Source organism: Eulemur rufifrons, chromosome 23 (genome assembly GCF_041146395.1).
Source record: "Eulemur rufifrons isolate Redbay chromosome 23, OSU_ERuf_1, whole genome shotgun sequence".
Taxonomy (NCBI): Eukaryota; Metazoa; Chordata; class Mammalia; order Primates; family Lemuridae; genus Eulemur; species Eulemur rufifrons.
This window is the reverse complement of record NC_091005.1, coordinates 4,132,600-4,156,846: the sequence shown is the minus strand read 5'-3', so window position 1 is coordinate 4,156,846 and position 24,247 is coordinate 4,132,600. Positions and strand designations below refer to the sequence as shown.

The 24,247-nt window shown below is 43.2% G+C and overlaps 1 protein-coding gene across 1 annotated transcript; it reads left to right on the top strand.

Moving 5' to 3' along the window:
* PSME3IP1 (proteasome activator subunit 3 interacting protein 1) lies at positions 1-19,558 on the top strand. Its single transcript, XM_069456283.1, has 7 exons — positions 1-85; positions 345-482; positions 1,224-1,322; positions 1,718-1,839; positions 6,118-6,251; positions 9,970-10,034; positions 18,652-19,558. Exons 1-7 carry the CDS (start codon positions 4-6, stop codon positions 18,867-18,869), a joined length of 858 nt encoding a protein of 285 aa, XP_069312384.1. The 5' UTR covers positions 1-3; the 3' UTR covers positions 18,870-19,558.
* The last annotated feature ends 4,689 nt before the right edge of the window (positions 19,559-24,247 follow it).

Below are 24,247 nucleotides of genomic sequence, written 5' to 3'. Positions count from 1 at the left end.
AGGATGGGGTGCCCAGGCGGCCAGTTTGTCTGGATTAGAGGGACAGAGAAATATCTGCAATGTGAGATTGACTGTGGAATTCCAGGTAATGAGATTATTCCAGGTCTTCTCGCTAACTTTGTAGATAACATTGATGTTAATAAAAACCGCCTGATATGTTAGGGAAAATGTAATCGTATGTTTTATCAATGACCTATAAATTTAACTATTTGAGGTTTTTTTTCGGTTGAAAGAAGAGAATTTTTACCCTGTTGCTGGGTGAGACAGAGCAATTCCCCTTGTTTCTGTTTAGAATTTTAACTGAAGTTCTCACTTGAATTGATTTTTTGTTTTTTATTTTGTAGATTGTTCCATTATGGATGGAGGGGATGATGGTAACCTTGTTATCAAAAAGAGGTTTGTGTCTGAGGCAGAACTAGATGAACGGCGCAAAAGGAGGCAAGAAGAATGGGAGAAAGTTCGAAAACCTGAAGATCCACAAGGTAGATAGGCTTATAGTTTGACATTTGACATAACTATCTTTAATCCTTAAAACAACCCTGCGAGGTAGCTATTAATTGTCTGCATTTTATTCTTTTATTATTATTATTTTTTATTTTTTTATTTTTTGAGACAGAGTCTCGCTCTGTTGCCCAGGTAGAGTGTGCCATGGCATCTGCCTAGCTTACAGCAACCTCAAACTCCTGGGCTTAAGTGATCCTGCTGCCTTGGCCTCCCAAAGTGCTAGGATTACACGCCCAGCAATTGTCTGCACTTTAGGGTTGAGGACCTGAGACTCAGAAGGGTGAAGTAACCTATGTAAGGCCCTCCATAACTGGGAGCAGAACCAGAATGCTCGTATCCTTGCCCTTTCCTGTCTACGACACTGCCTTCTGGGACATTCTGCTAATCTAGTCCATCTATACAGGTGGATCCATGGTCTCAACAACCAAGAACGCTGCTGTTATGGAGGATTTGGGCTGACCCCTCAATCAGTTAACTGTCTCGGGCCATTGGCCCTTTGACATTGAGAGTTGGTTGTGAGAACTGCTGGCCCCTCTCTGAGGTCCAAAGGGTAACTGTGGACTTTGTACTATTTTTGTGTTAGCCTCACCCTCAGATCATGCAGAGACTTGACTTTATCTTCAAAACCCTTTTTGATTCCAAAATAATATTTAAAAAATTCTAAAGTAGGTATCTCTCCCCCTCCTCCTCTTACCTCTCACCCCTCCTTTTCCTTTCAGAATGCCCAGAGGAGGTGTATGACCCTCGGTCTCTATATGAAAGGCTGCAGGAACAGAAAGACAGGAAGCAGCAGGAGTATGAGGAGCAGTTCAAATTCAGTAAGCTTCGGAAAATACAGTTCAAGGGACTCTGCAGGATCTTTCTGATACACTTTTGCCTCATGCAACACTTTTTCTAACTAGCTATGGAATTGTCTTGATTACCTAGTCTCCAGACGCTCATGTGGTAGAAAACAGAAGCCTCTGCCTTCTAGACCACATTGAACATTTTTGTTTAACGCTCAAGATACCCATTTTAATTCTATGCTCATATCTAGTAATGGGAGAAATGCCTTGATTTTTGTATCGTGCTATCTATCCAGAAGCCGTGGTGTTTACCAGTTCTTTCTTCTAATTCCCTGAAGAATCTGCTGTTTATTAAAAAAAAGGAAAAGGAAAAAATCTTATCTATCCCTTTAGCCTGCTAAGTGTTCCTTGTTTAATTATTTCCTCAGAAAACATGGTAAGAGGCCTAGATGAAGATGAGACCAACTTCCTTGATGAGGTTTCTCGGCAGCAGGAACTAATAGAAAAGCAACGAAGAGAAGAAGAACTGAAAGAACTGACAGAATACAGAATATCCTTTGTACTTTGGGAGAAGTCTGTCGGGTGTCTGTTTCCTCCTCGGTAGAAGAGGGTTTTCTACCTGGTGATCTCTAAAGTCTCTTTCAACACTGGTATTCCTATGATTTTTGAATAGCTGGCAGCGATTTATGGAGTTTATGTTGTGTGCAAGAGCCTGTTGCAGTCAAAAGTCCACATCCATTAGGATTAACTAAAGGCATAAATCCTAGTAGTCAGTACTCGCCTTATAGGATTAGGCTCTGAGACAGATGGATAATGCAATCAACCTTATCCAGGGGAGAAATTGGCTTGAGTTTTAAAAGGACGTATTTGCAACTTTCCTATGTCCTTAGGAAGATCTTCCCCGCTGGTATGGCATGGTCTGGCCCTGTAGCGGGGCTGAGAAAGCAGTGAAGATGACTTTGCTTTGACTCAGTGTTGCCTTTTGGGCATCTACGTGAATGTCTTAATAGTGACATCCCAGATACAACTTGGCTGGATCAAAATTCTCAATTCCATGTGACATCACCCCCACTCCCATCACACTGCCCTCCCCCAAAGTTTCTTCTTTTTCTGGTCTTGCAATCCAGTAACTGATGGTGCTATGCCTCCAGGCTGCTGGCCCAAAAACTGCTTCCAAAATGTACTCCAGATCTCTCCAGTTCTTGCTGTCGCTACTGCCACTGTAGTAATCATAGATGTTCCTCTGGACTTCTCTGACCATCTAATTGGTTTCTGTTTCTGCTCTCCCTCGATAAGCTATTCTTCAGACAAGAAAAGGAACTTTTAAAAACATACGTGGCATCCTGTCAGTTTTCTGTTGGAAACACTTTAGTGCCTTCCCCTTGGCATTAAACTAAAATCTAGATTCTTTATCAGGCCCTGCAAGGCTCTGTGTGATTTAGGTCAGCCTGCCTCCCTGTTGCATCTTGAAACCACTCTTCCTCATGCTGACTGCACTCCAGCCTGCTGGCCTTCTATGTCCCCTCTCAGCAAGCTTTGTGAGTCCATCTATTTCCTCCTGTGAGGAAGCTTATTTGGATATTTCAAACTTAGACGTTGAGTAACCTCACTAGTGTGATTGAATAGGCTTCACCTCTAAGGTCGGTAGTATCACTGTGTATATGTTAATTGGTATTTTCTTGTAGCGAGTGTGCAGTAGGTTCCATTAAAGAGTTAGTTACGTAGGAGATAATGAAGACAGATTCCCTGGGGTTTGGTTTAGATCTGAACTGGTAGCTTCCAGTCCCAATTCTGTTAGTGGCATTCAGGTGTAACATGAAGATAGGAGTTGATGGGAAGTTACATCTCAATCTCAACTGTAGGATTGAGACTGATTCTTCTGAATTCCCCCTTCCCCCAACCCTGAAGACCCCAGAATAATATCATGTGTTTATATTTATAGAAATGGGCACATACATGTATTGCGTTATTTTCAGATGCAATAGCTTTTTCCTCTAAGGAAATACATTCGTTACACTTGCTTGAATTATGTCTTGTTTTGTATTGGCAGACAAGCAAGTAAGACATAGAATGTATCAGAAAGCAGCATTCTCCAGAGTGGTACTGCAAGTGTGAGATGCCTTTTGGTTTTCAATTAAAAGGAAAGAATGAACAGGACAGCAGTGAGGAAAAGAAATCTTTCTGGCCTGATAACATTGCCATACAACATTGAAGAGGCTCCAGGGATATTGACTTTAATTGGAAACTTGGAAAATTCTGTTTAGAAATACTGAAGAGAAGCAGGTCTTCCAGCTTACTGACTTACAGTGCACTAATCCCAAATGCGCAAGTAGTCAGCAACATGTTGAGATAGGAATTGAAAGATTAGACATTTGTTTATTGAAGCTGTAAATCAGAAGCTGGCTCTTGGCTTTGCTTGATTATTATATGATACATTTTATAATGTGATACTTCTCAATACAAATAAGCTGTGGTTTGTGTCATGTGAACAACAGAACTCGTGTTCTTTCTTCTCGCCTTAAACCAGTATTTAGCAATATTTTGTATGTTTAAAACTATGAGATTTTTTTTTTTAAATGCCTCAGCTAATGAATTCCTTGAGATTTTTAAGGTGTGTTTGTATTTTCAAAGCATTTGCAGGGAGGGGCTTAAGTGGGAAAAAGATCACGTAGGCTTTGGATGTAGATGAAAAATAAGATGATTACCACCACTCCCCTTCTTACCCCCCCAAAAGGTTGGGGGTTTTCTTCACTTTGAAAGAATAAAAAGTTAAATGTTGGGCTTTGTCCGTGACCTGGTATTATAAATACATGTGTGCTTTCGTGGTTTTTTTTTTTTCCATTTTTGTTTCATTTTTCAAAATTTAATTTTGAGAATTGATGATAGAGTTACAGGTAAAAAATCACAACATGCTAATGGTTTTTGGCATCCTCTACTAGGTAGATGAAATCTCTTTTATTTTTTTCTATAAAGATGAATAATTATTAAAATGTTTTCTGCTTCCATGATTTCCTTCAAAACATTAAATTGATGAAACTCAGAGTGGTACTGAACATTATACATAATCCCCATTGAATATTGCAAATTTTTAAGGTAGCTGGTGCCCATAAGAACAGAGTTAATACCTGCAGAGTGATTAGCATTAGAATGTTCTTATTTCTGGTACCCAGTTTTCTCCATTGTTCAAAGACACAGACAAACAGCCTAGACAATACATCCTCTACCTCCTAGGCTGGTAATTCATGCTTCTTAGATTTCTTGGGCACTAGATGTCACTGTTGTTCCAGTAAGGCACTACTGCATCTTAATTTAGCACTTGCACTGTGGTGGAATACTTACCTGTTTCATAAGTTGTTAGAGCATAAAACGGAGGGATGGGTGGGATCTAGTGGAAAGAACAAGCGAAAGTGACAGACCTTGAGAGCCAGAGGTTGACATCTAACATGTAAAAGTGATGGTTTTTTTTTTTGTTTTGTTTTGTTTTTTTTGAGACAGAGTCTCACTTTGTTGCCCAGGCTAGAGTGAGTGCCGTGGCGTCAGCCTAGCTCACAGCAACCTCAAACTCCTGAGCTCAAGGGATCCTGCTGTCTCAGCCTCCCGAGTAGTTGGGACTACAGGCATGCACCACCATGCCCAGCTAATTTTTTCTATATATATATTTAGCTGTCCATATAATTTCTTTCTATTTTTAGTAGAGATGGGGTCTCGCTCTTGCTCAGGCTGGTCTCGAGCTCCTGAGCTCAAACGATCCGCCCACCTCGGCCTCCCAGAGTGCTTAGGATTACAGGCGTGAGCCACCGCGCCGGGCCATGTAAAAGTGATGTTACAAGGGAACTGGTTATGCTTTTAAAAATAGCATTTTAGTTCTTGTGTTATATTTGCACAGGGTTTCTCACTAAAATCACCTTAGAGAGTGTTTAATTAATTTATTTTTTTTAGAGACAGGATCTTACTGTGTTGTCCAGGCTGGAGTGCAGTGGTGTGATTATAGCTTACTGCAGCCTCAAACTCCTGGGCTCAAGTGATCCTCCTGCCTCAGCCTCCCAAGTACCTGGGACTACAGGCATGTGCCACTATGCATGGCTAATTTTCTTTTTTTGTAGAGACGGAGTCTTGCTATGTTGCCCAGGCTGGTGTTAGCCTCCCAAAGTGCTGAGATTACTGGAGTGAGCCACCATGCCTGGTCGAGAGAGTGTTTAAAACAGACTCTTGGGCCTCTAGAGAGCCATATTTAGTAGGTTTGGGTCAGGGGAGGGACTTGACCTTTTTAATGAGGATTGGGTGATTCTGATGTTCCCTTGTCCCTGTAGAGCAGGATTTAGTCTTCATGATGTCTAAGATTAAATGCCACTGATAATTATAAGGACATTCTGCAAAATTTGATTTTACCCTTAGAGTGGAGGGAAAGTACATATTTTCAGAGAAGCCATATTTTTTTCTGATTCCTTTATATTCCTTAAGATCTTTGTTTCCCCATCAGGCATGATATTGGCGATGTCTTTGGTAATAGCTAGTTTTCTGGCGGTGCTCAGATTTTCACTGAGAATCCGAAGAAAAGTTGGCTTCTCTGTATTATTTTGGGCTTGATGTGCTGTCTTTCTCTGTGGTCACCTTCCTTTCTTTTTAAATCAGGTGGATTTGACTGGTGGAATAGAGAAGAGGGGCATTTTTATTTATTTATTTATTTTTTTTTTTTGTAAGTAGGCCGGACATTACATGGCACAGCTCAAGGGCTAGCGGGTTGTATTTTGTTGTCCTCCTCTCGATTTACCATTGTCCTGTGATAGCTCTTCCTTTTACTTGATGTGATCCTTAACCTATAACTCACAATAATCTCAAGAAGGTTGGAATTTCTTCAGAAAACAAGAAGGAAGTGGAGAAGAAAGTGGCTATGAAACCTATAGAAACCAAGAACAAGTTCTCCCAGGCAAAGCTGTTGGCAGGAGCTGTGAAGCATAAGAGGTCAGCCAGCACTCATACAACTTAGATTTCTGTCTGGCCGTACACTCTGAAATGCCACTTGTAATGGTAGCCAGAGCAAAAGGTTACCTAGCACAAGCCTGGGTGAAGTTCCTCTGGTGTGCTCACCTCTCTCTCCCCTTCCAGAGTTGATGTTTTCTGTAGCCTTTGGCGTTGTCTCTCTGACCATTCATTCCACAAACATAACAGCTACTCTCCTTTGGGCACCTGCTTTGTGCCAGCGTTGTGTTAAGTGCTTCCTGTGCGTGATCTTATTTATTCCCCGGGTGCTTGTGAAGGTGGCTGTGAAGGACAGATTATTGTAATCCCTGTTTTACAGCATGTCCAGGGTCATGTATATGAGAGCTAGAGTTCAATGTTTGGGCATCTGTGTTTCTAGGCAAGTGAGGTAGCAGGTCCTGTGAAAGGATTGGTGTGGGTGCAGTGAGAGCAAGGAGGGACCTACCTCTGCCTGGGGGGAAGGTGTGTGTGCTCATGTTGGAGAAGTCAGGGATGACACTAGGACGATGTTGATCAGGTAGGACAACTAGGGTTTTGACAGAAGAGACATGGGTGACAACAGCCCAGGCAGAGGGAGCAGCTGCTGCAAAGGCGTTGTGGCCTGAAGGACCATGGCAGCTGTGACAGGGTTACAGACCTGGCTGTGGCTGTGTTTGATGGATGTAGGAGTGGTAGCACTACCTAGCGATTTTGATGAGTCCTTTATGTTTTCTTCTCCCTTTCCACTCCTGAAATGGCACCAGAGTGATTGAATCTGGTCATTTCGATTTGACCAACCAATCAATGGGCGAAATGATGTTGCGTTTAAGTGCAGTCTATTAGGAAAATCAATGGGGTATACTGGCAGCCGGCCATATGTTTTGAAGGGAGTGCTTGGATGCAGTCTTGTGGTTTGGCACACCGTCCATGTGTGGCGGATGTTCCTAGGAACATTGCCTTCGTGTGAAAATGTCATCGTGGTGCAGCAGCAGAGGGGAGGCGTAGCAGTGACCTGGAAAGGGCCTGTTATCCGAGCTGTGAATTACTCCTTTCAAGTTCTCACATGAGCTTTCCTGCGAGGCCCGGTGTCTGTCAGGATTTGAACCTGGGTCGGTTTTACTGGACTGTGTGGAGGAAGGGCTCTCCAGGTGGGCAGTTAGTTACCTCGTAGGAGTGGTCTTGCTGCTAGCAGAATGGGCGTTGGAGCTGTGACCTTTGATCCTTAGATCACCTTTAGAATGGGCTTTGTATTAGCTCATTTGGTGACTTGCTTATAAGCCCTTTTGGGTTTTGAAACTACATCATTTAATGTTGCTTTGTGTAGCAAGGTGACGAATTACTCTCTTAGGGCAGGAGTTCCCAATCTCTCTGGCCCTGGGTTTATTAGAATTACCTGGGAGTTTGTTAATAAAATGTATTTCCAGGCCTTACACTAATTCTGGTTCAGGAAATTTGGAGTGAGTTCTGGGTGTTACAATTTTTAAAGGTCCGTAGATGATTCCGAAACCTGGTGAAAGTAGACGCCATTGGTGTGTGTTGTGTTATAGAGCATAAAAACAAAACAAGCACCTATTTCTTACCTTCTTTAAAGGAATACTCTTTGCTTTCTTCTAGTTTTTTCTTTGGTTTATTATTATAAACAACTGACAGATACCTAGCTCATTAACTTTCAGCCTTTTCAGTTATAGATATCTAAAGCTATAAATTTTCCTCAGCTTTCAGTGTATATAAGTTTTGTATTTCCTTCTCTTTTGTTTTCTCCCTCCTATTTCCTTCTAAGTATTCTTAAATATCCATTATGATTTCTTCTTTGCCTCAAATTATTTAGAAGTATATTTTTAAAATCTCCATATTGAGGTAACTATGTTTTGTTGGTTCTAAGATAAACCTTTTTACCTTTGCTATGTTTTAGCACCTCATAATCAATGGTGTTTTAGGGTATACGAGATATATTTATCTTTTGTTATTTTCCCTTTTTTTTTTTTTTTGGAGACAGTGTCTTGCTCGGTTGCCCAAGTTGGAGTGCAGTGGCATGATCATAGCTCGCTGTGCAGCCTCAAACTCTTGGGCGCAAGTGATCCTCCTGCCTCAGCCTTCCCAGTAGCTGGGGCTGTAGGTGCACGCAAGTGCGCCCAGCTAATTTTTTAAAAAGTTTTTTGTGGAGACAAGGTCTCGCTGCCCAGGCTGGTCTCCAACTCCTGGTTTCAGGAGATCCTCTGGCCTCTGCCTCCCAAAGTGCTGGAATTACAGGCATGAGCCCCTGCACCCAGCTTGTTTTCCAAATATTAATATAGGTACCACAGCCTTGTTTAGATTATTTGTCTTAGTACCTCTTTTTCCATTCTTTTACTCTGAATCTTTCTGGTTATTGTTTTTTTATTTCTTTTGTTAAGTTTTTAGATGTGTCTCTTAGAAATAGCTGCTTTTAAATTTAGTTTGTTAATCTCTTTCTACTAGTAGGTTTGGTCTATTTATAATAATTATTAAGATTTTTGATACTTCTGCAATCTTAATGTTATTTGTCTTTTTATCTGTAAAAATATTTTTCCTTATGTTCTTTTTAAAAAAATAATTGAGATTCAAATATTTTTTATTCTTTTTTTTCTTTTGTTTTCTTTCTTTCCCTTTTTTTTTTTTTTTTTTTTTTTTTTTGAGACAGTCTTACTCTGTTGCCCGGGCTAGAGTGCTGTGGCATCAGCCTAGCTCATAGCAACCTCAAACTTCCTAGGCTCAAGCAATCCTCCTGCCTCAGCCTCCCGAGGAGCTGGGACTACAGGCATGCGCTACCATGCCTGGCTAATTTTTCTATATATATTTTTAGCTGTCCACATAATTTCTTTCTATTTTTAGTAGAGACAGGGGTCTCGCTCTTGCTCAGGCTGGTCTCGAACTCCTGAGCTCAAACAGTCCGCCCACCTTAGCCTCCCAGAGTGCTAGGATTACAGGCGTGAGCCACTGTGCCCAGCCTCATTTTTTTTTTCTTTCTACTACTGTGGATTTATATACTCTATTTCTAGTCTTGTAGTAGCTAACCTTGAAATTTACCAGGCATACTCAGCAAAACCCAAAGTATAAATACCTGTCTTGCCATCCTACACAATTATACATGGACCTTAGAACCTTTAGCTACAATTGCCCTCTTCCTTCTTTATGTGCTACTATTGTCCAGGACTTTAGTATGGTCATGTTTAACACTGCAAAATAGATATTATTTTTTATACAGACAATATTTGTTTATATTTCATATTACTATCAGTTTCTTTGTTCACCATCCCTTGCATCTGGGATAATTTCCTTTTTTATTGAAATACGTTCTTTAGATCTTCTTTTAGTGAAAGTCTTTTGGGTGACTCAGAATCTCTAGCATGTCAATGAAGATGTTTTATTCAATCTTCAATAACTAAAATTTTGTCATTTGTAAACATGTCCAGATATTCTTGAAATCCATCTGTGGTTCTAACCAAGTTGAATGATACGGACAAACAAGTTTAAGTGATGCTTGAGGACACAATGTTCACTCCTTGGATTTGTTAGGAGTTTGTCTTTATAACTAATGTTATAATTTGAAGGAGATTAAGAACCTGAAATGAAGACTTTTCACTTTGTGTCAGCTCCTTGAGGCTGCCTAAGACTCACGTAAATAGTTACTGGAGATCCTGATTCTTTAAGCTTTGATCCCCGAGATTGGCTGTAGCTCAGATCGCCATGTTTTTTGTTTCAGCTCAGAGAGTGGCAGCGGTGTGAAAAGACTGAAACCAGATCCTGACCCAGATGACAAGAATCAAGGTTGGTGGCAGCCTTCATTTCTTTCTCACCATACACATGAACCACAGTAAAGGGCTGGAATGCATTGCATCTGCAGACGCATGCATTCGTCTCTCTTCAAGCAAGCCTGCCTAGACTTAATTTATAGACCATTTTATACTCGGCAGGATTTATATCCAAGATTTTGTCAGTTGCCTTGCAAAAGTAATATGTTAGAAACTGTTGCTGCCCAACCAGGTTCAATGCCCGCTGCCCAAGAAGCCACCAATATGCTTAGTCAACAGGTTTTACCGCAGACAAAGAGTCTTTATTCTGCAAAGCACTAAGCAGGGAGATAGGAGAAATTTCTCAAATCCGCCTCCCCGAGAATTTGGGAGGCAGAGTTTTTCTGGGTAGTTTGGCAGGCAAGGGATCAGGCAATTAGGTTTGTTAACTGGGGCAAAATTATAGGGGTGTGGGAATCACCTTCTTGTGTTGTTTCAGTCCCTGGGGTCACAATTCCAGTTGAGTCGGTTTCTTGGTATGGGCCCCTGGTCTGCGTGGGTCAGTCAATTCACTGGAATGCAGGACCTGGAAGGTACCTTAAAAACTACCTTTAGGTTTCAAGAAGGTGGTGTTATCTATGGAGAAAGTTAAGAATCTTTATGGACACCAGCTATGGGGAGAAGTTAAGAATCTATATGACTACCAGCTACATGGCTCCGAAGTGGCAATTATAGAGAAGCAACGGGGGAAAGCAACTAATTATTATCATTATTTTTCAGTAGGCCTTTACCATAGTTCTCACCTTGTACCCCATTAGTGAAGGGCAGTTTCAAAACCAGTGCAGCTGATGAATGACAATTGTGCTCTCCCAGGAATGCCTTGGTCACATCACTTCTCACAAAGTTTTTTTTCCCTATCTCCCTCAAATGTCAAGGTTCTTGATTTCACTTGGCTTGCTACTGGTGGGAGGTGAAATGCTTGCTCCTGCTGATTGCTGGATTGCATTGAGCCTAGAAGCTTAACATAGTCTCCAGGAGTACGCTTGCTTTGGTTTTTACCTTTGTGTGATGAGATCTGCCTCTGTATTAAGGGGCAGGAAGTTATGAGTGAAGGTGAGTGTTCCTGGGGGCTGGATTAGGGATGAAAAATTCAAGAGTCTGTTTTTAGTTCCACCCCCAACTCGCTGTGGGATTAATACTCTGAACTAAACTCCATGGGTCAACAGGGCTTACATTTATTTCTCTCTCAAAAAAATAATGGATGCTTTTTAATATATACCTACTGAGCACCAGTGATGGTGAGCTGCTGCTATTACCCTTTTGCTCTAGAACTTACTTTTAAAAGGGACATTCAATGAAGAGACTCCTTCTACCCATATCTACTTCCATCCAATGCTCTTTATTTTATTTTATTTTTTTTTTGAGACAGAATCTCACTCTCTTGCCCGGGCTAGAGTGAGTGCTGTGGCGTCAGCCTAGCTCACAGCAACCTCAAACCCCTGAGCTCAAGGGATCCTCCTGCCTCAGCCTCCGAAGTAGCTGGGACTACAGGCATGTGCCACCATGCCCGGCTCATTTTTTCTACATATATTTTTAGTTGTCCATATAATTTCTTTCTATTTTTAATAGAGATGGGGTCTCGCTCTTGCTCAGGCTGGTCTCGAACTCCTGACCTCCAGCGATCCACCCGCCTCGGCCTCCCAGAGTACTAGGATTACAGGCGTGAGCCACCGCGCCCGGCCCCAATGCTCTTTAGAGGGAAAGCGCATTATACATTTCTTATGTATCCTTCCAGAGCTATTCTGCTTATGTATCCATACATACATTACAAATCTATATATTTTTAAGTGCTTTATTACAGATAATTTAAAACATATTCAGAAGTAGGGATAATAGTATAATGAAGCCCTATCACCTAGCTTCAACAATATTTAACACAGTCAATCTTATTTCATTTATACCTCCCCAACTTTGAGACAATTCCAAATAATCATGTCATTTCATTCATAAATCTTCAGTATATGTCTCTAAAAATATAAAGGTTCTTTTTTTGTTTCTTTTGAGACAGTCTCGCTCTGTTGCCCAGGCTAGAGGTGCCATGGCGTCAGCCTAGCTCACAGCAACCTCAAACTCCTGGGCTTAAGCGATCCTTCTGCCTCAGCCTCCCGAGTAGCTAGGACTACAGGCATGCGCCACCATGCCCGGCTAATTTTTTCTATATATATTTTAGTTGGCCAGATAATTTCTTTCTATTTTTAGTAGAGACTGGGTCTCACTCTTGCTCGGGCTGGTCTCGAACTCCTGACCTCTAGCTATCCTCCTGCCTCGGCTTCCCAGAGTGCTAGGATTACAGGCGTGTGCCACCGCACCCAGCCTAATCTACTTTCTGTCTCTGTGGATTTGCCGCCTTGGACCGTTTTGTGTAAATGGAATCATGCAATTTGTAGCCTTTTTTGTCTGTTTTATTTTTACTTACTGTAATGCTTTCAAAGTTCATACATGTTGTAGCATGTAATGGTACTTTCTGTTAATGGTGAAATAATACCCATTGTAAAGTATACCACATTTTGGTTGTCTGCTCATCAGTTCTCAGACATTTGGGTTGTTGCTACTGTTTGGCTAATAGAAATCATGTGCAAGTTTTTGGGTAAACAACTTGGGTATATACCTAGGAGTGGGATTGCTGGGTCATCTGTTTAACTTTTTGAGGAACTGCTACACTATTTTCCAAAGAAGCTGTACCATTTTTACATTCCAGTGTATGAGGGTTCCAATTTTTTCACATCCTTGCCAATACTTGTTATTGTCTTTTTTATTATATCCATCCTTGTGGGTGTGAAATGGTATCTTATTGTGGTTTTGATTCACATTTCCCTGATGACTAATGATACTGAACATCATGTACTTATTGGCCATTTGTATATCTTCTTTGGAGAAACATTTATTCAAATCCTTAGCCTATTTTTAAATTGAGTTATTTATCTTTGTATTGTTGAGTTGTAAGAGTTCTTTTTGTATTCTGTATACTAGACACTTATCAAATGGATGATTTGCACATATTTCCTGCCCTTCTGTAGGTTATTTTTCCTTTTCTTGATAGTGTCTTTTGGAGTACAAAAGGTTTTAATTTTGATGAAATCCAGTTTAGTTTTTCTTTGGTTGCTTGTGCTTTAGGTGTCATATCTGAGAAACTTTTGCCTAATACATGGGCACGAAGATTTATACCTATGTTTTCTTCAAAGTGTTGTGTAGTTTTAGCTCTTACATTTCAGTCTGATCCATTTTGAGTTAATTTTTATATATGGCATGAAGTAGGGATCCAGTTTAATTCTATGTGGATATACAATTGTCCCAGCACTATTTGTTGAAAGGACTCTTCTTTCCTCCACTGAATCCTCATGGCGTCCTTGTTGAAAATTGACCACAAATAACTCTTTTCTCTTCTATTGAGATATATATATATCTCCTTATGCCATTACCGTATAGTCTCGATCACTATAGCTTTGTGTAAATTTTGAAATTGGGAAGTGCGAGTCTTCCAACTGTGTTCTTTTTCAAGATGCTTTTGGCTATTTGGAGTCCCTTGCATTTCCATATGAATTTTGGGACCAGCTTGTCAGTTTCTGCAAAAAAGACAGCTAAGATTTTGATAGAGGGATTGTTGGAATCTGTAGATTAATTTGGAAATATTGCCATTTTATACCTTCTTAACAATAGGCTAATTTGTCTTTTAAGTTGCATTTAACCTATAGGTTCTTCCTCCTGTCTGAATTTATTTTTTGTTTCCTTTGCATTTTGTTTGTGGAGAAACTGGTCTTTATACTGTGGAGTTTCCTACACTCTAAATTTTGTGGGTTGTATTCCCATGATGTTGCTTAAACCCTGTATTTCCTGTGAAATGGTAATTAGATCTAGAAGCTTGATCAGTTCAAGTTAATTTTTTTGGCAAGAATACTTCATACATTATTTTTATACTTTCTATCATTATTAGCAGTATTTTAACCTAACCTACTTTTTGTTCATTGCCTAATTCATTTGTTTTTTTACCTTGGAAATCATTGAATAACTGGACATCAAGAGTGTCCTCATTCCTTGTTAAGGCTGTGTAGTGTTCCATTGTGTGGTCGTACTGTAGTATATTTATCCCATTTTTTTCCTGATGACCATTTAGATTGTTTTCATTCTTTCCTATTGTGGTACTTTAATAATAACCCTGCATGTGCATAATTTTTCACATGCACAAGCATATCTGCTTAAATCCTTAGAATTGATGGGTCAAAGAGGATATACATTTGTAATCTAGGTAAATATTGCCAAATTGCCCTCAAGGTAAGATATTCCACTTTATGCTCTTATCAGTAATGTAGGAGTTCTGTTTACTGACATCTTTTTAACATATAAGAAACTTGCTAAAGTATTGCTGCTTAGATAGGATAAATATATACTGTATATGGGTGTACATACACAAAAATAATTTCATAAGTATCTTTTTTTTCTCAAAGATGGGGTCTCGCTGTGTTGCCCAGGCTGGAGTACAGGCTATTCATAGGCATAATCATGATGCACTATAGCCTCAAACTCCTGGGCTCAATCAATCCTATTGCCTCACTGGGACTATGGGTGTGTGCCACCGTGCCTGGCGTAGGAATCTTAATTGTAAACTAGTTGCCCTATATCTGGTACTTATTCTCTGTTAGAAACTATTTGAATGAACCAATAGAAAGGAAAATTTGTGTGGTTTCTTTGAACTATCTATCTCAGGCAGATATACTCGTGTTTTAGAGCCATCTTTTTTTGGCATGCTAAATCTCTTCTCCTACCCCTGCATTCTTGCAGCAGAAGCTAGGCAAGAAATATCTTTCTTTACTAGGAGTTAAGGCCTCATAAGAAGAATGTTTCTTGAAGCTTGCTTCAGAGTCTTGTCCTCAGGCAGTAGGAGAATTTGCTCCTGGGTCTGCAGAAGATGACACTGTGACCCTGGTGGAGATCCCTGCTTTCCCCACTGAAGACTCTGAACTTAAGCTGTAAACAGAGCCAGCGAATGCACAAGTTGGCCACATCTACTCCCGAGTCACGCATCTGTCTGGATCCCAAGAACATTCTCTAATAGTAATTTTCTTTGTTAATTTGGTATGACAATGTGGCCCTGCAAATGCAGAAGTTGGCAGGAAACTTCACCAAATGGGTGAGATCAGAGGGCACCATTTTGTTCTTTTTGAACAGTTAACTGCTTTTGGAATGAAATTTGTCAGAGTTGCAGTCTCTTTTTTTTCCTTGAAACCGCCTAGATAATGGGGAGATTTGGTCTTTTCACTTAAACTCTTGTGATGCCACAGTGGTCCGGATTCCTTATTGGATTTCTGTAGCTGGCTTTCATCCTGCCATTAGGCCAGTTCTCGACCTCCATAGATACTCTGAAGTCAATCCTTCTTTTCTATCTAAAATAGACCCTTAAATTCAATTCACCCTTGAAATACAGTCATGTGCCACATAATGACATTTCAGTCAGTGAAGGCAGCGTGTAGACAGACGGTGGTCCCGTAAGATTATGAAACTGTATTTTTATTGTACCTTTTCTATGTTTAGATACACAAATACTTAACCATTGTGTTATAGTTGACTACAGTATTCAGTACAGTGACTCTGTAACACATAGTCCTGCATTCTTACACATTGTCAACGCTGGCCTGCTCCGTGCCAGGCCCTCTGCTGTATGTCCTGGAGGTGGCATGGTGAAGAAAGAGCCCATGCCTTCAAGGGGCTTGCAGTTGCTGGAGAGTACAGACTGGCAACCCCTGCCTAGTCTTCTAAAGCCTTCTTAGCTTAAATACAGGGATGCGTTTGGAGTTACAGAGATATGTAGGAGTATTCCCTAATTTAAATGGCCTAGGATGCTCTTTGAATTTTTGCATTCACCTTTTTAAAAAAGTTGTCTTAATCAGTAACATGTGCATATAACAAAAATCTCAAAAGGGACAAAAGAGTGTGAGTGAAAAGTCTTTCCCTGTTCCCCAACCACCCAATTTCTTTTCTCACATCAGCCATTGCTACCAGTTTTTATGGATTTTTTCACATACTGTCACGTATATATACATGGGCATGTCCCTCCACCCCCAAATCATAACTTTCACATACTGTTCTGCTGCTTGCCTTTTTCATTTAGCACAGTATCTTTTTTTTTTTTTTTTTTTTTTTTTGAGACAGAGTCTCACTCTGTTGCCCAGGCTAGAGTGAGTGCCGTGGCGTCAGCCTAGCTCACAGCAACCTCAAACTCCTGAGCTCAAGCAATCCTCCTGTCTCAGCCTCCCGAGTAGCTGGGACTACAGGCATGTGCCACCATGCCCGGCTAATTTTTTCTATATATATTTTTAGCTGTCCATATAATTTTTTTCTATTTTTAGTAGAGGTGGGGTCTCGCTCTTGCTCAGGCTGGTCTCGAACTCCTGAGCTCAAACAATCCGCCCACCTCGGCCTCCCAGAGTGCTAGGATTACAGGCGTGAGCCACCGCGCCCGGCCCTGCACAGTATCTTAGAGCTCATTCGGTATCAGTATACACGGAGATGCTTTTTCTTCTTAGTGACTGAATAGTAGTCCAGTACTTAGCCAGTCTCCTATTAATGGACATTCTGGTTGTCTCCAGTCTTTTGCTACTGTAAATAATGCTGCAGTGAATGTTCTCTTACGAATATCATTCAAATTGGAAGAGCATTGCCAAATTTCTCTGTATCCCCTCAGCAGCATATAAAGTTGGCTGTTTCCCACACGTTCCCTCCTAATACGTTATTTATCTTCCTATGTTTACAATTCATCTGTTCTTTTTTCTGTGAACTGTTCACATCTTCTGTCCACTTTTTTGTTGAGTTGGTTGTTTTTTAACAGATTCGTAAGAATGCTTTATGTCTTAAAGAAATTAGCTTTTGTAGTATTTGTTGCAAATATTTGCCTCTGCCTTCTTGTGGCCCTGTTATTACTATGTCTGCAATCATGGTCAGCCTCCTCCTACTTTTCTGCGTCTCCGTGGTTTAACATTGCTTATCTTTAGCAACTTCCTTTTCCCCTATCACAGCTGCTTGTTAAGAGGACCAGTTACACAGATCCCCTGAACTTTGTACTGGCCATTTGGTATCTCTTTTAGCTTCTCACTGGTGCTTTTTGGTTACTCCTGGTTTCACATACTTGGAACCATGTGTTTTCACATGTAGTTGAGTTGTCTGTTTAAGTGAGATGTTAGTGTATCTAAGACAAAACCCTAGGCAGTATGCTTTATTAGTCTGAGGTAGTGAAGTATGAACCCCAACCCTTACTCCACCGTGAGCTCAGGTATCATTTTAGTACATTGGCTTTTGATTCAGGTTTAGTTTAACATTTTCTACTCGTAAGTGACCTATAACCTTGCCAAGTCATTTGACTTTCCTCATCAGTAAAATGGGGGTAATACCTACAAATCAAGTCACTGTAGAGTTTAAATGAGGCCAGAAACATTTAGAGGAAAGAAGAGAGTTCTTAACTTTTCCTTTAACCTTCAGGTTCGGCATTTTTTAGATTGAGACCTTCCATCATTGGTGTGGTAGCATTTCCTGGAAAGAAAGGAGTCCCAGCTCCTAGATGACATTCTGCATGGTCTTAAAGTGTTCCCTGACAGGCTTCAGTTTTCTCAGTTGTAAAAGAGGAGCACAACTGGAAAGCAAAGGTCATGTTAAATCAGTTTCTAAATTGCTTATCTCCCCCATCAGGGAAAAGCAGCCCTTCTCCATAAAGAAGATAAACAGCTTGATAAAGCTGTTATTCTGCAGCTGGTGTTTGGCCTTGAAAACGTATCTGTGCTAGCTGACATGTTGGTCAATAATATGCGGTGGTGTAACGTGCTGAGAATTGGCTAGAATTGTTACTAATAGTATTGCTCACAGTGTCTCTCTGTCTTCATCCCTACTGTTGAGAACGTGTGGAAGTCATCAATCTCCCCATGTCCATTTCCTGCCCTAGATGTGACTCCGACTTGCTGTAGTACCGTGACTGTGTTGAGTCCAGGGAAATCAAACCATGATTAGCTGAACTCCGAGAGCATGTGGGGATCTGATGGGGAATAAGCGAGTGTAGTCAGGCTCTAGGGTTGAAAAGAACTTGGGTACTTTCCCTCCCTCTCAGAGACTCAAGATTGGCTGTATTTAAAATGAAGGGTTTAGTTTAGGTTTTTAAAGAAACTTTTAGCTCAAAGATTATTTGAATTATTAAGTTCCCTTCTAGCTCTTAAATTCTATGATTTTATATCCATGTCTTAATATCCAAGACATTTCTTTTGTGTTATTTTTGAAGTATGATACAAATGGTTTTGAGGTCTATGTTAAAATATATGTTTTGAGGGATACGTTGAAATTTAGTCATTTTAAAATAGATGACAGAAGCCAAAAATAAATAAATAAAAAGTTCAAGTCCCAGCTTTGCCCTTTATTCTTGAAAAGTCATTTCCCCTCCTGGAGCCTCACTTCCTTCTTGTCCCCATCTATAAAACGAGGGTAACAATAGTATTGGCTGCATGGGTGGTTTTGAGGCGTCTGTGGGTAAAACCCGTGGTACCATCCCTGGAACACGGTAAGTACACCCTCAACTTTGGAAAAGGGTGATGAAGTAACAATCCTTCCTCCCTTTTTTGCAGAGGCCTCGTCCTGCAAGTCCCTCGGGAACACTTCCCTGAGCGGCCCCTCCATCCACTGCCCCTCGGCCGCAGTCTGCATTGGCATCCTCCCAGGCTTGGGCGCCTACTCTGGGAGCAGCGACTCTGAATCCAGCTCAGACAGCGAAGGCACCATCAACGCCACTGGGAAGATCGTGTCCTCCATCTTCAGAACCAACACCTTCCTCGAGGCCCCCTAGCTCCTCCGTCCTCCCCGAGGGTAGATCGGACCGTTCAGTCTGCCTCCAGGCATCACATCCCTCAACAGAAAACTCCTTTGCCTGCTTCCTGTGTACACCGTGACACTTCTAACCTAATCTAAAAACGTGCCAGAATCTACGCGTGGCCCGCGTTGTGTTTGGTTTCTCTTCCCACTCCGGTGCAGATGGCCATACCTGTCCTGCCCCCTTCCTCACTGCCCTGAGGGACTGTGGGGCAGGGCCCTGCAGAAATGCCACTAACGATGCCCTGGGGGGGACAGGCCCCAGCTGGCGTGCCAGAGGGCTTTGGGTTTTATTGCTTTCTGGTACTGTTTTCCTCTCCCAGCAGTACAGAGAGGCAAGGGCAGTTCTTGGACAGGTATTATTTAAACATGCCTTGTAGATAGACACGTTGTTGGGTCCCACTGCGTTGTGGAGCATGTGGGGGAAGGGGACTCACCCGGGTGATGAAATGGCGCCCTTCCCTGGAACTAACTAGTCCTTGATGTTGTGTGACTAAGTAAAGATTATGAATTCTGTCTGCAGGGGGTGTCACTTAACACTCAGCGTTCATTGTGAAGCTTTTCCTCACCCTTGGCCATTCTTTCTCCCCGCCATCCAGTCCCGTTTGTGTAGGAGAGGACTGGCAACAAGAAGGCTTCCATTTTCTCCTTGGACCTTTTCTCAGACTGGCAAATTATTTTGTTTTTGTTTTGAAATAAAGGATTTAGTTTAAGATTCTACACCTCAGGGGGTTTATTTAATCATGACCAGAAATCAGAACTGCCGGTAGGTATGTTAATGAGATGACTGACTTCTGGCAGCTCCTGGAATAACATTGCCAACCAGTGGCACATACCTGCGTGTTCTGACTGCGCTCTGCGGAGCCCTTCTCTGTTGGTGCGTAGTATGGTTGTGGCTTTTAACTGTGGAGGCTATTTCCAGCCTAAAGGTACTGCCCTCGTGTTTTTCTCCTTTTTTGTCTGCTGCCACTACTACTCTTTTCCCTTCCCAAACAGAGCAGCTGCAAGGCCATGCAGCCCACAACTAGAGGTACTGCTCCACCTTGGTGTCTCTGACAGGGACACAGGCTCATCCCTTGGATTGTGAAGGAGGCAGGGAGAGAAGGTACGGAGACCTCAAGGACAAAGGTAGGCATGAGCTTTAATAAAAACCTGCAGGCTCCCCGGCTTCAGGAGGATGAGCCGGTACAGCTTCCCCCCCTTGGTTCCTATGTCGATTGTTTCTACTTACTTGGGTGTGAGACTGAGTGAGACACACGTAGAATGTGTTGGCACTGCCACTCGGCGGGCGGAGAAGCTACTCAGTTTTAACGTGGGCAGAGAGGTCCCTGGATCTCATCCAACTACACTCCTTTTCCCCTTCCAATGCAGTGACACTCTGGTGTCCGTTGGCAGATGGTGACTTCCCTTCACCCATAACTGATGCCTTGGTAATTCTTCCTCCTTTCAGAACTACTCTCTGCTGACTGTTCCTGACTGTCGGTATGGGCACGTCAGCTCCATCCTAACAAGACACTTAGGTAAAACTCTGTCGGCACCTTCTGCTTCGTTGTTCCTACAGTCGTGTTGTCATTATGATAGCAAGTCCCCAAAGCAGCCTCACATCATTTCAGGCAGCAGACCAGGGAACCAAAGTCACCTTCTTTATGTGGCTTGACTTTTTAAGAGGCCATTGCTATAACTCGTGGCCTCTGTTGGAATTGGAAGAAGTTGATGAAGGGTTTAAAAACATAACGTTAACACGAAAGTTAGTAAACCCGTCAGAACAGGATCTTGTTTTTCCTCCACTGAATCCTGTGCTTCCAGCCCTCCCCATCTGTCACAGCTAGCTTGTGTTGAGAAGGCTGCGACTTCAGTCTGAGATGGCTGCTCTTGCTGTCTCGGGAGAGACTGAGAATCACTGGTGATCATTTCATCATATTCCATTGTGCCCATTAGCGTAGAGCCCTGGAACTGAAACGGCTTCTGTAGAAACCGTTGCAAGCAGGCAGGGTGTGGTCTGCCCAGCAGAGGAAGCAGCCTTGGAAAACATCTAGTGTAGAACAGAATAAACAGGAATGGAAGGAAACTGCTTTAAACCAGAAAGTGTAGTGCTCCTGCCCTAATAGCTGGGATTTCGTAACTAGTAGTAAAAGATAAGAACAAAGTTTGGGGTGGGTTTCTTTAAGCTTGCTTACATTGTCCCGAGTGGTAGTAGTATTCCTGCAACTCTCCAATTATATAAGGGAGAAAGCTAATAGGAATCCCATTGCCAGGTCTCTTGGGGAGGAGGATCTAGCTTGTGTCACTGCCTGGGTGGGGAGAGAGGGGCATGAAGTTCAAAGCATCCGGTCTTCCATCTGTAAAAAGCAGGGAGGCTGATGTGACTAGACCCAAAAAGGTGGCTGGCTACCGGTTTATGTGTACCCTCCTAGGGTCCCAGGACCCAGGAGAGAGCTGGCTTCCCAAATCCACTGTGGGGGCTTCAGCTTTTTTCAGGAGCATTGTCATGGGAGTCCGGAGCCCCTAACTAGGGGTGACGTGAGCTAGTCCTTTGTGTCCTCATTTCTTTCACTCTTTAGCCCCTGAGTTCTTCTCCTTCCCACCCAAGAGAGAAGCTTCATTTGCCTCGGACTTTGCCCACCGCTCTGCTTCTCCCCGCTGGCTAGCTGTGTCACTTGGGCAAGGTTAGGGTAACCTCTATGTGCCTCACTTTTCTCCTTGGTAAACAGGAGTAATGCCACCAAATCCCTAGGCAGCTCATCTAGATGAGGTGTGTCTGGCACACAGTGCCCAGTAAGTGGTAGCCATCCTCAGTGCTGTTGCCACTGGCCTTTCCTTGTTTCTGGGTGACGTGTCCAGAGCTTCCATTAGTGGTGATTTATACAGGTTTATGCATTCCACTGGCATTCCTCTGTTGCAGCTAGAGCACTGGCATGATGAAGGGTCAGATCTGGTCGTCAAAGCTCCAACCACGAGCTCCTGCTGTATGCTTCCCTCTTAGCTAAATGTTAATTGCTTAAGCACACCCGGTTCCTTGGCTTGGATGTCCTAGCCGTGGGTATATGGCTCAGCTGTCGGCTTAGGCCCTTCCAGAAAAACAAAAAGGAGAGCTCTGTGGCAATGCACAGTTACTTGGCCTGGGGTATTTTTCTGATGTCTTGGTGTAACAGGATGGAATGCAAGTTCTGCTCAGTGGGAGGCTAAGATCTTGGCACCGCTTCTGGGGTCAGAGGTTGAACACAAGAAGGCAGTCCACATTAATGCTTTAGCGATGCTGGCAAGGGCCGGCACTTTGCTGCCTTACCTGCTGGAGCGAGGGTTTAGGGAGAGAGGGAGTCCCACAGCAATAACAGGCAGAATGTAGCCCCAGCATCAGAGCTTTGCAGAAGAGATAGGCAGGAAAACCTAGAGAGACAGCCCTTCATCCAAGCTCTATACTGTAGGCTGGTCTCCCTTACTATTTCAGTACGAGTCATGCACATCATCGTCCCCTGTGTTGACTTTGTTCATTCAATATATACTGAGAGCTCGATATGAATGTGCCAGGCAGTTTGGGGCATTTCTGCACTCTATTTGTGGACTGGAATGTCTCTCATCCACAAAAAAAAGAAAGTCAGTCCGGTGAAGCGGCCCTTCTCTGTATTATATAGAGAAAATCAAAATTCATAGTGGTTCAGTGACTTGCCTGAGGTTGTATAGCTAAGTGACAGAAGCAGAATTTTCATTTGCGATTTTAACTCTTCAGTCTGGCTTTCTGTGGTTTCAGCAGAACTTTTAACCAGTGAAAGTTTTAAACAAATGTCAGTGCCCGAGCCCCAGTGAAGGGGGCCCAAGGCTGAAGGAGGCTTTCTGGTCAGATTTCCAGTCAGGCTGCCGTCTGTGTGCAGGAACCAAATGGCAGCACCAAGGATGTTTTTTAAAAAGTGTCTTGGCCTTGTCAAGAATTTAGGCACGCCCCTTTCTGTTGTGAACTGAAGCCGGCCAGGTAGAGGGCCTGCCTGACTTACCCACCCAGTTTTAGGACGTGAAGCCACCCCACCTGAGGCAAGTGAGCTTCTGGGACAGACCCTCCAGTGCAAGGCAGGAGCTCTGCCTTAAATGGCCCCGTGGTGGCAGTCTCCCCAGCGTTGCTACCTGGTAAGTCACTCCCGTGGGGAATTGTGAGGGAGGTGGAGAGGTCTGCTTCTGGGGAACGTGGGGCTGGGAGAAGGCTGCTCCCGTATTTATGCCTCTGGTGATCGGACGTAACAGATTCTCCCAAGCTGGGGTGGGGACAGACTCCCCTGGGTGTGCCATCCACTAGACTCAAGCTGTGCTGATGTTTCCAGTACCACCCAGTCTTGCAGCTGTGCTGAACAGATGAACCAGAATGAACTGGATGTGCTAGTGGGGTTCCATCTGTGTTGCCAGCCTGGGGACCGGTGAACTGTGCTTTCCTGAAGGACAGTGTGCAAAATCAGGGCTCCGTGTAGTCCTAAGTGAAGGTGTCCTGAAAGCACACTTCAGCTGACTCTTGGCGGCCGCAGAATCAGCAGAGGCATCGGAAGCTGAGGGTGAAGGTGCCCCTCACTCGCTGCCACCAGATAAACTGGCTCGAGCTCACCAGGCACTGGGAGGTGGGGACCTGCCTGGATGCTGCCTAATCCTAGCAGGCCCCAGTGAGAATTACTGAATTACCGACCCGGAGAGTAGGCGGGGATGAAGTTTCAGTGGCGTGGAGTGACAGGCGCGTTAGCAGCTTGAGCAGAAGCAGCCCTTGCAGAGCCAAGGGAAGGCGTTCACACAGTGGGACAAGGATGGGTGTGGACTCGGATAGAACTGGCTCTGCCTCTGGGAGACTTGCCTAACGTCTCTGCTTGTTTCCTCATCTCAGAAATGGTCCTAGTCAGGGCTACTGGAAGAGATCATCACGACAGTGCCTATGAAGCACTTAACACGGAGCTGGAAACTCAGGGCTTGATAGAAAGGTTAGTTGTTCCTGGTTGCGCGTCACTGTGTCCACGGGGCTGCCTGGAACGCCCAGCCGGGGTGGAAAGGTGAAGGGGAAAGAGAGGTGTTACGTGGGAGAAAGGAGGATCTGGGAGGAGAGCTGGGGTTTCAGAGAGTGGTCCTCTGGCTGGTTTCATGAAGTTGGACCTGAGCCCAAAGAGGGGGACGTGGTAGAAACAGCAGGGACAGAAGCAGCCCTACTTGGGGTCCTGAGGCCAGAGAGGCTTTCCTCTTGTGGTGGACCACAGTGCCTGCCGGAAGCAGGAGCAGATGGGTGGCTGGGCTGCTGTCCAGTTGGGGGATAGAGGTGTGGTGTTAGCTAGGCCTGAATGGGGAGTCCCAGGAACTGGGTGGGTTTGCACCTTCTGTTCATCTACACATAAC